This window comes from Lepidochelys kempii, chromosome 2 (genome assembly GCF_965140285.1).
Source record: "Lepidochelys kempii isolate rLepKem1 chromosome 2, rLepKem1.hap1, whole genome shotgun sequence".
Lineage (NCBI taxonomy): Eukaryota > Metazoa > Chordata > Testudines > Cheloniidae > Lepidochelys > Lepidochelys kempii.
In genome coordinates this window covers 269,971,519-269,983,959 of record NC_136381.1, presented here as the reverse complement: position 1 = coordinate 269,983,959, position 12,441 = coordinate 269,971,519, and the positions used below count along the sequence as shown (strand labels likewise).

The window sequence follows — 12,441 nt, the reverse complement described above, 5'->3', positions numbered from 1 at the left end:
GGGGGGGCTGCCCCGGCTGCTCCCCGGGGGTGGGTACCGCCGTCCCCTGACCTCGGAGTGGCACCGGCTGAAGGGGTTGGCCAGCAACTTCCGGCACACGGCCTCGGCCTCCTGCCTCACGGCGCTGGCCTCCGCATCGTCACAGCTGTCTCCCGCCTCCGCCACGTCCTGGCACGGGAGCTGCCACGGGACCTGGGCAGAGCAGAACCCACGTCAGTGCCAGAGCACCCCCAGCCGTCAGCCCGGCGCCCCCCAGAGCCGCACGGGGGAGCCCCCCCAGCCGTCAGCCCGGCGCCCCCCAGAGCCGCACGGGGGAGCCCCCCCAGCCGTCAGCCCGGCGCCCCCCACAGCCGCACGGGGGAGCCCCCCCAGCCGTCAGCCCGGCGCCCCCCACAGCCGCACGGGGGAGCCCCCCCAGCCGTCAGCCCGGCGCCCCCCACAGCCGCACGGGGGAGCCCCCCCAGCCGTCAGCCCGGCGCCCCCCAGAGCCGCACGGGGGAGCCCCCCCAGCCGTCAGCCCGGCGCCCCCCAGAGCCGCACGGGGGAGCCCCCCCAGCCGTGAGCCCGGCGCCCCCCAGAGCCGCACGGGGGAGCCCCCCCAGCCGTCAGCCCGGCGCCCCCCAGAGCCGCACGGGGGAGCCCCCCCAGCCGTCAGCCCGGCGCCCCCCAGAGCCGCACGGGGGAGCCCCCCCAGCCGTCAGCCCGGCGCCCCCCAGAGCCGCACGGGGGAGCCCCCCCAGCCGTCAGCCCGGCGCCCCCCAGAGCCGCACGGGGGAGCCCCCGCAGCCGTCAGCCCTGCGCCCCCAGAGCCGCACGGGGGAGCACCCCCAGCCGTCAGCCCGGCGCCCCCAGAGCCGCTCGGGGGGCACCCCCACCTCGCCCCATGCAGCCCCCGGGCGCTCCCCCTTCTGAGCACGCACTGCTCCTGTGCGGCAGAAGCATCTCCACCAGCTGCCACCTACACCCCAGCTCCCGCCGCTCCCCGCAGGGTCAGGAATACGCTGCACGGGGGCGAAGGGCTCTGGGCACCAGCGCAGCCCCAGGGCGGTGTCACGCCTTCCCCCTCCCTCTGAGCCGTGGGAGAGGACTGCAGCAGGGGCCCTCCCCACTACCTCTGGGCTGGCATCTGGGACCCTCCAGGAATTCCCGAAGCTGGCGGCGAACGTGGCCACATCCCCTCCTACACGCAGGAAGTCATCTGCAAGCAAAACAGGCGCTGGGGATGTGGGGAGAGGAAACCACCCCTGCTGGCAGGTGGGGGCTGGGAATGGGGACACCCCCCCGGGGCCAGATCTCCAGCCTCAGCTCTCACTCCACGCTCACCTGCTCACGCCAGGAACAGGCCCTGGTGTCTGCTCCCTGCTCCGCCCCAGGGGAAAGGCATGGACAGTGGGAGGGCTTGTTCTGGGGCACTGTCACCAAGACACAGGCAGGCCCAGGAGAGAAGAGCCCCTGGAGCGAGCTGGGGGCCCTCACCCAGCAGGACCGGAGGACGGCAGCTTGGATCCTGCTGCACCAGGGCAGGTGCCCCCGGCACGGGGATGCAGGAGGTGCCCCCGTCCCCTTCCCTAGCAGTGGGAGTGCTGCGAGGGAGAGACGTTCCCAGCCGGGCTGATGGAGATGAAGCTGTCTCGGGTCCCCAGGGCAGGGCCCTGTCGGCAGGGGGCCCGGCCCCACGCGGTGAGCAGGGCGGGTTGGGGGCAGAGCCCTGTCGGCAGGGGGCCCGGCCCCACGCGGTGAGCAGGGCGGGTTGGGGACAGAGCCCTGTCGGCAGGGGGCTCGGCCCCACGCGGTGAGCAGGGCGGGTTGGGGGCAGAGCCCTGTCGGCAGGGGGCCCGGCCCCACGCGGTGAGCAGGGCGGGTTGGGGGCAGAGCAGTGTCGGCAGGGGGCCCGGCCCCACGCGGTGAGCAGGGCGGTTTGGGGGCAGAGCAGTGTCGGCAGGGGGCCCGGCCCCACGCGGTGAGCAGGGCGGGTTGGGGGCAGAGCCCTGTCGGCAGGGGGCCCGGCCCCACGCGGTGAGCAGGGCGGGTTGGGGGCAGAGCCATGTCGGCAGGGGGCTCGGCCCCACGCGGTGAGCAGGGCGGGTTGGGGGCAGAGCAGTGTCGGCAGGGGGCCCGGCCCCACGCGGTGAGCAGGGCGGGTTGGGGGCAGAGCCCTGTCGGCAGGGGGCCCGGCCCCACGCGGTGAGCAGGGCGGGTTGGGGGCAGAGCAGTGTCGGCAGGGGGCCCGGCCCCACGCGGTGAGCAGGGCGGGTTGGGGGCAGAGCAGTGTCGGCAGGGGGCTCGGCCCCACGCGGTGAGCAGGGCGGGTTGCCCCCGCAGGGCTGTGCTCACCGGCAGGGTCGTCATTGTAGAGCCCGCAGAGCCCGCGCGTGGTGCCCCGCAGCTCCCCGCTGACCGTCACATACACCGTGTGGCGCCCGTCAGACTTGACCCGCACGCCCAGGCCGCTCTCCACGAAGACGAAGTCACCGAGCCACCGGACGCTGATCCCTGTGGGGGGAGAGCGGTGGGCAGCTCAGTAGGGCCACATGCCCGGCTGCCAGCCAGGGCCCAGAGAGACGGGCCGGGACTGAGCAACGGGCGCATGGGCTGCATGTCGGGGCCTCCCTGCCAGGGAGATGGATCCAGCAGTGGGATCGTCTCCAGGAGGGGCTGGGAGCCCCAGGCTGGGCTGGGCAGAGCCCTGGGTGACGGATTGTCGGCCTGCTCCCGCCTGGGCACGGCCTAGGTGCTCTGTGTGTCCCTTAATTCCACCCCATTCCTCCTAGCTTGCCCCTATGGCCCCAGCAGTCCCTCCCCGGGGCCCGTTCAGGCCGGTCCCAGGCTAGACCTCTCCTCCCACCAGCTCTGCCCAGGCGATGGGCATGGGTGGACCCCAGTGGGTGTCAGGGGACCTAAGCACCAAGTGCCTGGAGACAAACAGGCCTGGGGAGACCCCAGGAAGCCCAGGACACGGGGACATCCCGCGGCTCTGCCAGGCAGATGGGCAGATCAGAAGCCCCTGTGTGCCGCGTGCTGGTCCTGTGGCTTTCCCCCACAGAGCTCTCTGTCCTCCTCACCGTCCTGCAGGAGCGGCTCCCCCTCCGGCACCACGACCCCGTTCACAGAGACGTTTCGGCCCTGAGCCACGACCAGGTCCAGCCCGAAGAGCATGTGCAGCGCCTGCGGGGAAGGCAGGGCAGGGAGTGAGCGAGATGGCGGCTCAGGGGCACGCGGAGCTAGAGGGGGACGGCAGAACATGGCCCGTGGCTTTAACAGCGCGGGGATGAGCCACTGGGACCTGCTTCCCCGGCCAGTGTGGAGTCTCCATCCCTTGCTGGCTCCCCTAGCAGACTGGCTACTTCCGCGAGAGACACTGTAGCCAGACACAAGCCACAGGGCTCAAGCCAGGCAGAACTGGCTGAAGCTCACGGCCTGTGCCCTGGGAGGTCCTTCTGGCCCGAAGCTCTCCGGAGCAGCGGGGTAGGTGACCTCCACCGGCCCCTCCTCAGCCAGTCTGCCCCCTGGGCTCTCCCTGGCAGCCCCCTTCACACCCAGCCTGCTCTTGGTGTGTCTTTACCCCATCCTCTGGCTCGCTCTCTAGGACATTGCACTCCATATGATTTATGGAAATATGCTTATTAGGGTAAATATGATGCAACTGGAATATGCTTTCTGCAACAGGTCTCTTGTAAGGTATCGTTACAAAGGTTATAACCTACTGAATATATTCCTCCTATTTGTATGTATGTATCATTCTTGTATCTGAAGCTAGAAATATAAAGTATAACTCTGGGGTCCTACTGTAATTATGCAAAGTGTGGGCCATGGATGGTGCTTTGGAATCTTGATGGCCCCCACTGACTAGGACAATTGGCTGTCAGTGGCTCTGTTCACTTGCAGGCCTCCCTGTGTTCCAGCCCAGGAAGAATGGACCATGTCACATGATGCTGGAATCCATCTTAAATCTGGTATTTTTCCATTTAGAAGGAGGGGTGGGACCCAGAGAGACAAAAGATTCCCACCTTGGGCCAAAGTTATAGAAGGGGGTGGAACAGAACAAAGGGGGTTGCCAGTCCTGAGAAATCCCCTAGTTACCACCTGAGCTGGAACTAACAAGGACTGCACCAGGGGAAAGGATTGGGCCCAGACTAGGAAGGAGTCTAGTCTGTGGAAGGTTTCAGAGGAGCAGCCGTGTTAGTCTGTATCCACAAAAAGAACAGGAGGACTTGTGGCACCTTAGAGACTAACCAATTTATGAAGTGAGCTGTAGCTCACGAGAGCTTATGTTCAAATAAATTTGTTAGTCTCTAGGGTGCCACACGTCCTCCTTTTCTTTTAGTCTGTGAAAGAAGCTTATTGGAACATCTCTGGGGGTGAGATTTACCTGTATTCAGTTTCTTAATGTATTAGGCTTAGACTTGTGTGCTAGGTTTTATTTTGCTTGGTAACTTTGTTCTGTCTGTTATTACTTGACACCACTTAAATCCTACTTCTTATACTTAATAAAATCACTGTTGTTTGTTAATTAACCCAGAGTAAGTGATTAATACCTGGGGGAGCAAACAGCTGTGCATATCTCTCTCTCTCAGTGATATAGAGGGTGGACAATTTATGAGTTTACCCTGTATAAGCTTTATACAGAGTAAAACGGATTTATTTGGGGTTTGGATCACATTGGGAGCTGGGTGTCTGGGTGCTGGAGACAGGGAACCTGCTGAGTGGTTTTCAGTTAAAGCCTGTAGCTTTGGGGCGTGGACCAGACCTGGGTCTGTGTTGCGGCGTGTCTGGCTCAACAAGGCAGGGTTCTGGAGTCCCAGGCTGGCAGGGAAAACGGGCTCAGAGGTAACTTCAGTACATCAGGTGACAGTCCCAAAGGGGTCTCTGTGACCAAACCCGTCACACTCTCCCTTGCTCTTTTCTCACCCCCCTCTCCCTTTCTTCCTGTCTCTCCCCGCCCCCAACACCCAAGGCCCTGGCTGGTCGCGGAAGACCCCGGTGAGACCCCGTACCCGGTGGCAGTGTGATGGTGCACAGGTCCCGCTGCCCGAGATGTCCACGGCCCAGGTGCCATCAGAGGCAGCAGCTAGGCTGTAGGTGCAGTCCCCGTGGAAGTGGAAATGTTTCCCATCAAAGCTGCGGTAGTGGAAGCCGGCCCAGGTGACGCAGGTGGCAAAGAGGCGGTGGCGAGGCCTGGGCAGGCCCAGCAGGGCCGTGGGGGGCAAGGGCCGGAGGAGGAAGGGGGCCGGCAGGTCCCCTGCGGAAGAACAAGGGGACTGATCAGCTAGCGGGCACGTCACGGTCCGGTGACACCCACAGAACTCCAGAACCGGGACCTGCTGTGAGCCGCCGTGGGGGCGAGGAGAGGCAGCATGGGCTGGGGGGCACCCAGTAACTGGCCTCTGGGAGACCTGGCGTGGGGGGCTCCGACTCGCCCCCCTGGGAGGGTTAGTCAGAGCTCAGCTGCCCAGGGCCGGGCGATCAACCATGCCAGGGCCACCCTGGGGTCTCTCCTGAGGGTCGCGGCTGCCTGGGGGCGGGAGGGTCTCGCTCCTCAGCACCCCCGCGGCTGTGCCGGACAGCACGATGCAGGGAGCACGGCATGCTGGGAGCTGCCATCTCCCGGGGGCCGCAGCTCCATGGTGCTGTGGCGTGGGACTGGCTGGGTGGCCGGGGCGCTGCCCCAGGGGCAATGCAGCAGGGCTTGGCACTGGAAGCAGCACGCAGGGCAGTGCCCCTTGCCCCCGGAGTCAGCACTCGCCTGGCAGGGGCAGGGCGGAGCAGCTTAGGCAGACCTCGGAGGAGGTGTTCTTCCAGCTGCGGCCCCAGGGCCGCCCGCAGCACTCGGCCATGCTCAGCAGGGACAGGTTCCAGGTGCCCAGGCCGGCCTGGCACTGCCATGTAGAGAAGCAGAGTCCCAGGAAGCCCTCGCCTGGGAGAGAGCGACAGACACTGGTCAGGGGAGAACGAGGCCAGGCCCTGGGTCATGCTCCATCGGGGCCCCGCTGTGCCCCCAATGACCCCTGAGCCTCCCTACGTGTCCAAAGAACTCCGGTGGCCACAGAGACCTCAGAGCCCACGGAAGCTCCCCCTGCCCGTGGCACCCGGCGTGGCCTCGGGACTCCCTTTGGGGGTGAGGCCGTGTGGACGGGGGCTAAACACAATGGCGTTGGCCTGGGCCCGTTCCCGAGGGTGCAGGGCAGCCCAATGTATGGCTCCCTAACCCTGAACCTGGCCCCCCGCCTGCCCCAACCTGACGCCCCGTGCCCGGCTCCCCCCGCAAACCCGGCCCCCACCTGCCCCAGCCTGACGCCCCGTGCTCGGCTCCCCCCGCAAACCCAGCCCCCACCTGCCCCAGCCCGACGCCCCATGCCCGGCTCCCCCCGCAAACCTGGCCCCCGCCTGCCCCAGCCTGACGCCCCGTGCTCGGCTCCCCCCGCAAACCCAGCCCCCACCTGCCCCAGCCCGACGCCCCATGCCCGGCTCACCCCGCGAACCCAGCCCCCGCCGGCCCCAGCCCGATGCCCCGTGCTCGGCTCCCCCCGCAAACCTGGCCCCCGCCTGCCCCAGCCCGACGCCCCGTGCCCGGCTCACCCCCGCCCTCCCAAACCCAGCCCCCACCTGCCCCAGCCCGACACCCTGTGCCTGGCTCACCCCCGCCCTCCCAAACCCAGCCCCCGCCTGCCCCAGCCCGATGCCCTGGGCCTGGCTCCGGCAGGCTCCTCACCCTGGGTGCAGTATGGCCCGCTCCAGCCCTCGCAGCAGGCTCGCACCGTGCGGTTCCACACCACGGGCCTTGTGTCCGGGGGCCTGCCGGGCAGGGGAGAGGCACAGTGATGGATGAGGGGACAGAGAGGGGTGGAGGCACAGACATGGGGGGCACAGGAAAGGGGCACAGACATGGGGTGGGGGCACAGAGTGGGGACGGGGGCACGGCAGGGTGGGGCACAGACATGGGGTGGGCGCACAGGGAGGGGATGGGGGCACAGAGCAGGGGTGGGGGTACATAGAGCGGGAATGGGGGTACAGAAAGGAGATGGGGGCAAGGACAGGGGTGGGGGTACACAGAGCGGGGATGGGGGCACAGAGAGGGGACGGGGGCACGGCGGGGATGGGGCACAGACATGGGGTGGGGGCACAGAGAGGGGATGGGGGCACGGCGGGGTGGGGCACAGACATGGGATGGGGGCACAGAGAGGGAGGTGGCACAGAGAGGGGTCAAGTTGAGGGATTCACGCCTGGGCTGAATCTCCCTTGGTTCCCTGTTGGCCGCCCCGATCCCACCTCCCCCCAGCATCCCCTGCTCTGCCCCCGCTGGTGGCCCCGGCTTGGCCTGGATGCCCCCTGTGATGAAGTGGGACTGTTCTTAACGTTTCCTCTGAATCCTGTGGGGTGCCTCAGTTTCCCCTAGGCAGTTCTTAAGTCTCTAGGTGGTGGGGTAAGGGTGTATGATCGTTGCAGAGCCCTAGAGGGCAGGGGTGTGCAGGGGTCTGGACACAGAGAATGGCCGACACCCTGTTTCCTGGCCACTGATGGCCTGGCCCTTCCCCCCTGCAAGGTGAGAGCTGAAGGGCTGGAGAACAAAGGAATCAGGTGACCTCCCCGCCCGGAAAGGGACAAAGCCCAGAGGAGGAGGGGCTGGAGGGAGTTTCAGTTTGGGGCTGGCTGGGGACGAGGAGTGAAGGGCAGATGTGCTTGTCTGGCTCACTGCCCCCCAAAATGGACCCAGCTGAGGGGTCCTGTTCTCTGCACCTACAAGCTCTGTGTTGGACCGTGTTCCTGTCGTCTGATAAACCTTCTGTTTTACTGGCTGGCTGAGAGTCACGTCTGACGGCGGAGTTGGGGGGCAGGACCCTCTGGCTTCCCCAGGACCCCGCCTGGGGGGACTCGCTGTGGGAAGCACACGGAGGGGCAGAGGAGGCTGAAGGCTCCGAGGTCAGACCCAGGAAGGTGGGAGCCGGGTGAGCTGTGTGTCCTGCAGACAGGCTGCTCACAGAGAGGAGACTTCCCCAGAGTCCTGCCTGGCTTCGTGGGGAGCAGATCCAGAGCATCGCCCGGGGACCCCATGACACCCCCCCGCTCTCCCGGCCCACTCACTTGTAGATGTAGCACAGGGGGGCGGTGGGCCCGGCCTGGGCATGGAAGTGGGCAATGGCCTGGTCCCCACCGTAGGCCTGGCGCATCCTGTGCTGGTCGATGCGCCAGCCCGCCAGGTTGTACTGGTAGACGTCCGGGCAGGGCACCGCCTGCTCGCGCCGGGGGCTCACAACCTCCTCCTCAGTCACCTGCTCCGTCCTCTCACACCAGCGCCTGCAACCGCACCGGCATCTGCACGAGGAACGGGCCCAGCCCCCCAACCGAGCCCTGGACCCAGCCCCCCCAGCCAGAGCCCTGGACCCCCAAACCACAACCCTGGACCTCCAAACCGGAGCCCTGGACCCAGCTCCCCCCAACCGGGGCCCTGGACCCCCAAACCACAACCCTGGACCTCCAAACCGGAGCCCTGGACCCAGCTCCCCCCAACCGGGGCCCTGGACCCCCAAACCACAACCCTGGACCTCCAAACCGGAGCCTTGGACCCAGCTCCCCCCAACCGGGGCCCTGGACCCCCAAACCACAACCCTGGACCTCCAAACCGGAGCCCTGGACCCAGCTCCCCCCAACCGGAGCCCTGGACCCCCAAACCACAACCCTGGACCTCCAAACCGGAGCCCTGGACCCAGCCCCCCTCAGCCAGAGCCCTGGACCCAGCCTCCCCCAACCGGAGCCCTGGACCCAGCTCCCCCCAGCCAGGGCCCTGGACCCCCAAACCACAACCCTGGACCTCCAAACCAGAGCCCTGGACCCAGCTCCCCCCAACCGGGGCCCTGGACCCCCAAACCACAACCCTGGACCTCCAAACCGGAGCCCTGGACCCAGCCCCCTCAGCCAGAGCCCTGGACCCAGCCTCCCCCAACCGGAGCCCTGGACCCAGCTCCCCCCAACCAGAGCCCTGGACCCCCAAACCACAACCCTGGACCTCCAAACCAGAGCCCTGGACCCAGCCTCCCCCAACCAGAGCCCTGGACCCAGCTCCCCCCAACCGGAGCCCTGGACCCCCAAACCACAACCCTGGACCTCCAAACCGGAGCCCTGGACCCAGCCCCCCTCAGCCAGAGCCCTGGACCCAGCCTCCCCCAACCGGAGCCCTGGACCCAGCTCCCCCCAACCAGAGCCCTGGACCCCCAAACCACAACCCTGGACCTCCAAACCAGAGCCCTGGACCCAGCCTCCCCCAACCAGAGCCCTGGACCCAGCTCCCCCCAACCAGAGCCCTGGACCCCCAAACCACAACCCTGGACTCCCAAACTGGCATCCTGGACCCAGCTCCCCCAAACCAGAGCCCTGGACCCCCAAACCAGAGCCCTAGACCCAGACCCCTAAACCAGGACGCTGGACCCAGCCTTTCCCACCCCTCCCCCCAGATTGCAATCCCGGCCCTGAACCGGCCAAGCCTGGCCAGGAGTCCCAGCACCAAACCCTCAGCACTCGGATCCGGAGCCCCCCTGTGCAGCCCAGGCCTGTGCTGAGCCTGGCTCCCCCGTCCCAGCTCTGACGCGGGGTTCGGGGAGCCTGGCTCCCCCGTCCCAGCTGTGTGGGGATCTGGCTTCCCAGCCCTCCCCCACCCCCCGCACTCTCACTGGAGTCACAAGGGGGAGGGCTGCCATGGGGTTACCGGACTGCCCGGCCCCTGCTCGAGCAGCGGAGGGCGAAGCCATGCGGGGGCTGTGAGGCATTGGGACTGGCTGGAGTTGGGGGGTGAGGAGCCCAGCCTAGGGGGAGAGCGGGGGCCCCTAAACTAACCCTCACCCTGCCCCCGGCACTGCCTCACCCCTCTGTCCTGAGGGATGCGAGTGGACTCAGGCTTTTCCCGTCCCCCCACTGACCCCAGCGCAGTGCGGACCTGCGGGGACCGGCCCGGGGACCACGGGCAGGCAGAGCGCAGATCAGAGCCCTGTGGCTGCAGGGCCACCTGGGGGTTCACATCCCCACGCCCTGGGGCGCAGCTCTGCTCCCCTCCGTCCTGGGGCCCTCCTGGTGCAGGGCCTGGGGGGTAGGGGGTGCAACAGCTCCGGTGGGAGCCCGGGGCTGGCTGCTCCTGGAAGAACCCAAAGCGGGAGACACGTCCTTACCCCTCAGACAGCGCCACCGTCACCCAGAGCGAGAGCCAGACCAGCGTCCCCATCAGCTCCCTGGTGGGAGGGCAAAGGCCCCGGCCCCGTGCTGTGCCCGGCATGGCCCGCAGCCAACCGTCGCCGAGTGCCGCCTGCCGAGACAGATAGGCTCACCGGGAGCGGGGGGAGCTCAGACCTCCGCAGTCTGCTAGGGCCAGCTGGGCCACTGTTCACAGCGAACCGTCCAGCCGAGACCCCCCCGAGCTCCATGGGGAGCGGCCCAGGGCTCTCCCGGAGCTCAGACCCCCCGAGCCAGGGCTGGGAGAGGCCCAGGGCTCTCCCGGGGAGTGTCAGACACCCCGAGCCAGGGCTGGGAGCGGCCCAGGGCTCTCCCGGCGGGTGTCAGACCCCCCGAGCCAGGGCTGGGAGCGGCCCAGGGCTCTCCCGGAGCTCAGACCCCCCGAGCCAGGGCTGGGAGTGGCCCAGGGCTCTCCCGGGGGGTGTCAGACCCCCCCAGCTCTACGGGGAGCGGCCCATGGCTCTCCCGGCGCTCAGAGCCCCCGAGCCAGGGCTGGGAGCGGCCCAGGGCTCTCCCAGGGGGTGTCAGACCCCCCGAGCCAGGGCTGGGAGTGGCCCACGGCTCTCCCAGAGCTCAGACCCCACAAGCCAGGGTTGGGAGCGGCCCAGGGCTCTCCCGGGGGGTGTCAGACTCCCCGAGCCAGGGCTGGGAGCGGCCCACGGCTCTCCCGGAGCTCAGACCCCACAAGCCAGGGTTGGGAGCGGCCCGGGGCTCTCCCAGGTGGGTTTGTTACTCTGGGTTGGTCCAGCCCTTCACACCAAGGCATTTCAGCACGGCCCGTCAGAGCTATTCTCGGCTATCCGTGGGGTGAGGCTGGTCACAGGAGTGTTTTGCTCCTCGACTGCAGCTGAGGCTTTTCCAAATGGAAGAAAGCACCAAAGAGCGGCCAGATGGCCAGCAAACCTTCACCCCGCATGGCCACCGTTCGCCCCGCAGCCGCCGGGGGCGTTCACCTGCTGTGGCCGTTCTCACGACACAGACAGCCCCGCTCGGTAGGAGCAGGCGGGGGGAGCCCTATGGACCCCAGCGGTTCCCCTGGGGCTGGCTTTGCCCAGCGCTGGCGAGGGTCCCATGGGGGACGTCTGTGCACCAGCTGGGAGGTGCCAATCCCCGGGGGTCAGAGGCGCTCGCTGGGCTGGAGCGAGAGAGCTAAGAACAGCCGCGTGGAGCGGCGGCACGGTGAGGGGTCAGGCCAGCCGCCCCGCCTGACCCCGTGGGCACGTACTCGAGCAGAGCTAGCGTGGGAGCCCGCCCAAGCTGGGAATCACACGCCCACACCAGCGTGTGCAGCGTGCTCACACGCATGTCTCAGCCGGCCAGCTAGCACCTTGATCCCGCACCTCGCTGCCCATCGCAGAGCTGCCCCCTCCACCGGGCCCCAAGGTGTGACAGGGGTCAGCCCCCCTTTACTGCGGGAGGCCCAGACTGGCACAGTCCCCGCTGGCTCCCACCCAGCAGTGGAGAATATTCCCCTCCCTAGAGGGGCTCCAGACTGGGCCTTTCCCTGACAGCACAGCGTGGGGTATGGAAACATTGGCTTTTCTAGAGACACCAGATATAGTTGTGACGAAGCGGGACTGTTCTTAATGTTTTCTCTGAATATTGTGGGGGTGCCTCAGTTTCCCCTATCCAGTTCTTAAGTATCTAGGTGGTGGGGCAAGGGTGTATGATTGTTGCAGAGCCCTAGAGGGCAGGTGTGTGCAGGGGTCTGGACACAGAGAATGTTTCCTGGCAACTGATGGCCTGGGCCCTCCCCGCCTGCAAGGTGAGAGCTAAAGGGTTGGAGAACAAAGGGATCCCGTGCCCTCCTGGCCCGGGAAAGGGACAAAGTCCACAGGAGGGGGGCTGGAGGGAGTTTCAGTTTGGGGCTGGCTGGGGACATGGAGTGAAGGGCAGATGTGGTTGTCTGGCTCACTGCCCCCCAAAATGGACCCAGCTGAGGGGTCCGGTTCTCTGCCTTACATGCTCTGGCTTCCCTCTGGCTTCCCCAGACCCCGCCTGGGCGGACTCGCTGTGGGAAGCGCACGGAGGGGCAGAGGAGGCTGAATGCTCCGAGGTCAGACCCAGGAAGGTGGAAGCCGGGTGAGCTGTGTGTCCTGCAGACAGGCTGCTCCCAGGAAGGAGACTTCCCCAGAGTCCTGCCTGGCTTCGTAAGGAGCAGTTCCAGAGCATCGCCCCAGGACTCCGTGACAACAGTTGACCTTTGGAACCCACTGCCACAAGATT

At 67.2% G+C, this 12,441-nt stretch overlaps 1 protein-coding gene across 1 annotated transcript in view; it reads right to left on the bottom strand.

Moving 5' to 3' along the window:
- The window catches only part of LOC140906204 (SCO-spondin), a 122,405-nt gene extending 112,147 nt beyond the window's left edge, over positions 1 to 10,258 (bottom strand). Inside the window, 9 exon segments of the mRNA XM_078851346.1 lie at positions 52 to 192; positions 1,113 to 1,198; positions 2,335 to 2,493; positions 3,063 to 3,175; positions 5,026 to 5,239; positions 5,744 to 5,914; positions 6,710 to 6,792; positions 8,080 to 8,292; positions 10,155 to 10,258. Of these exon segments, the coding sequence (XP_078707472.1) occupies positions 52 to 192; positions 1,113 to 1,198; positions 2,335 to 2,493; positions 3,063 to 3,175; positions 5,026 to 5,239; positions 5,744 to 5,914; positions 6,710 to 6,792; positions 8,080 to 8,292; positions 10,155 to 10,258 (1,284 nt within the window).
- Positions 10,259 to 12,441: the final 2,183 nt, after the last annotated feature.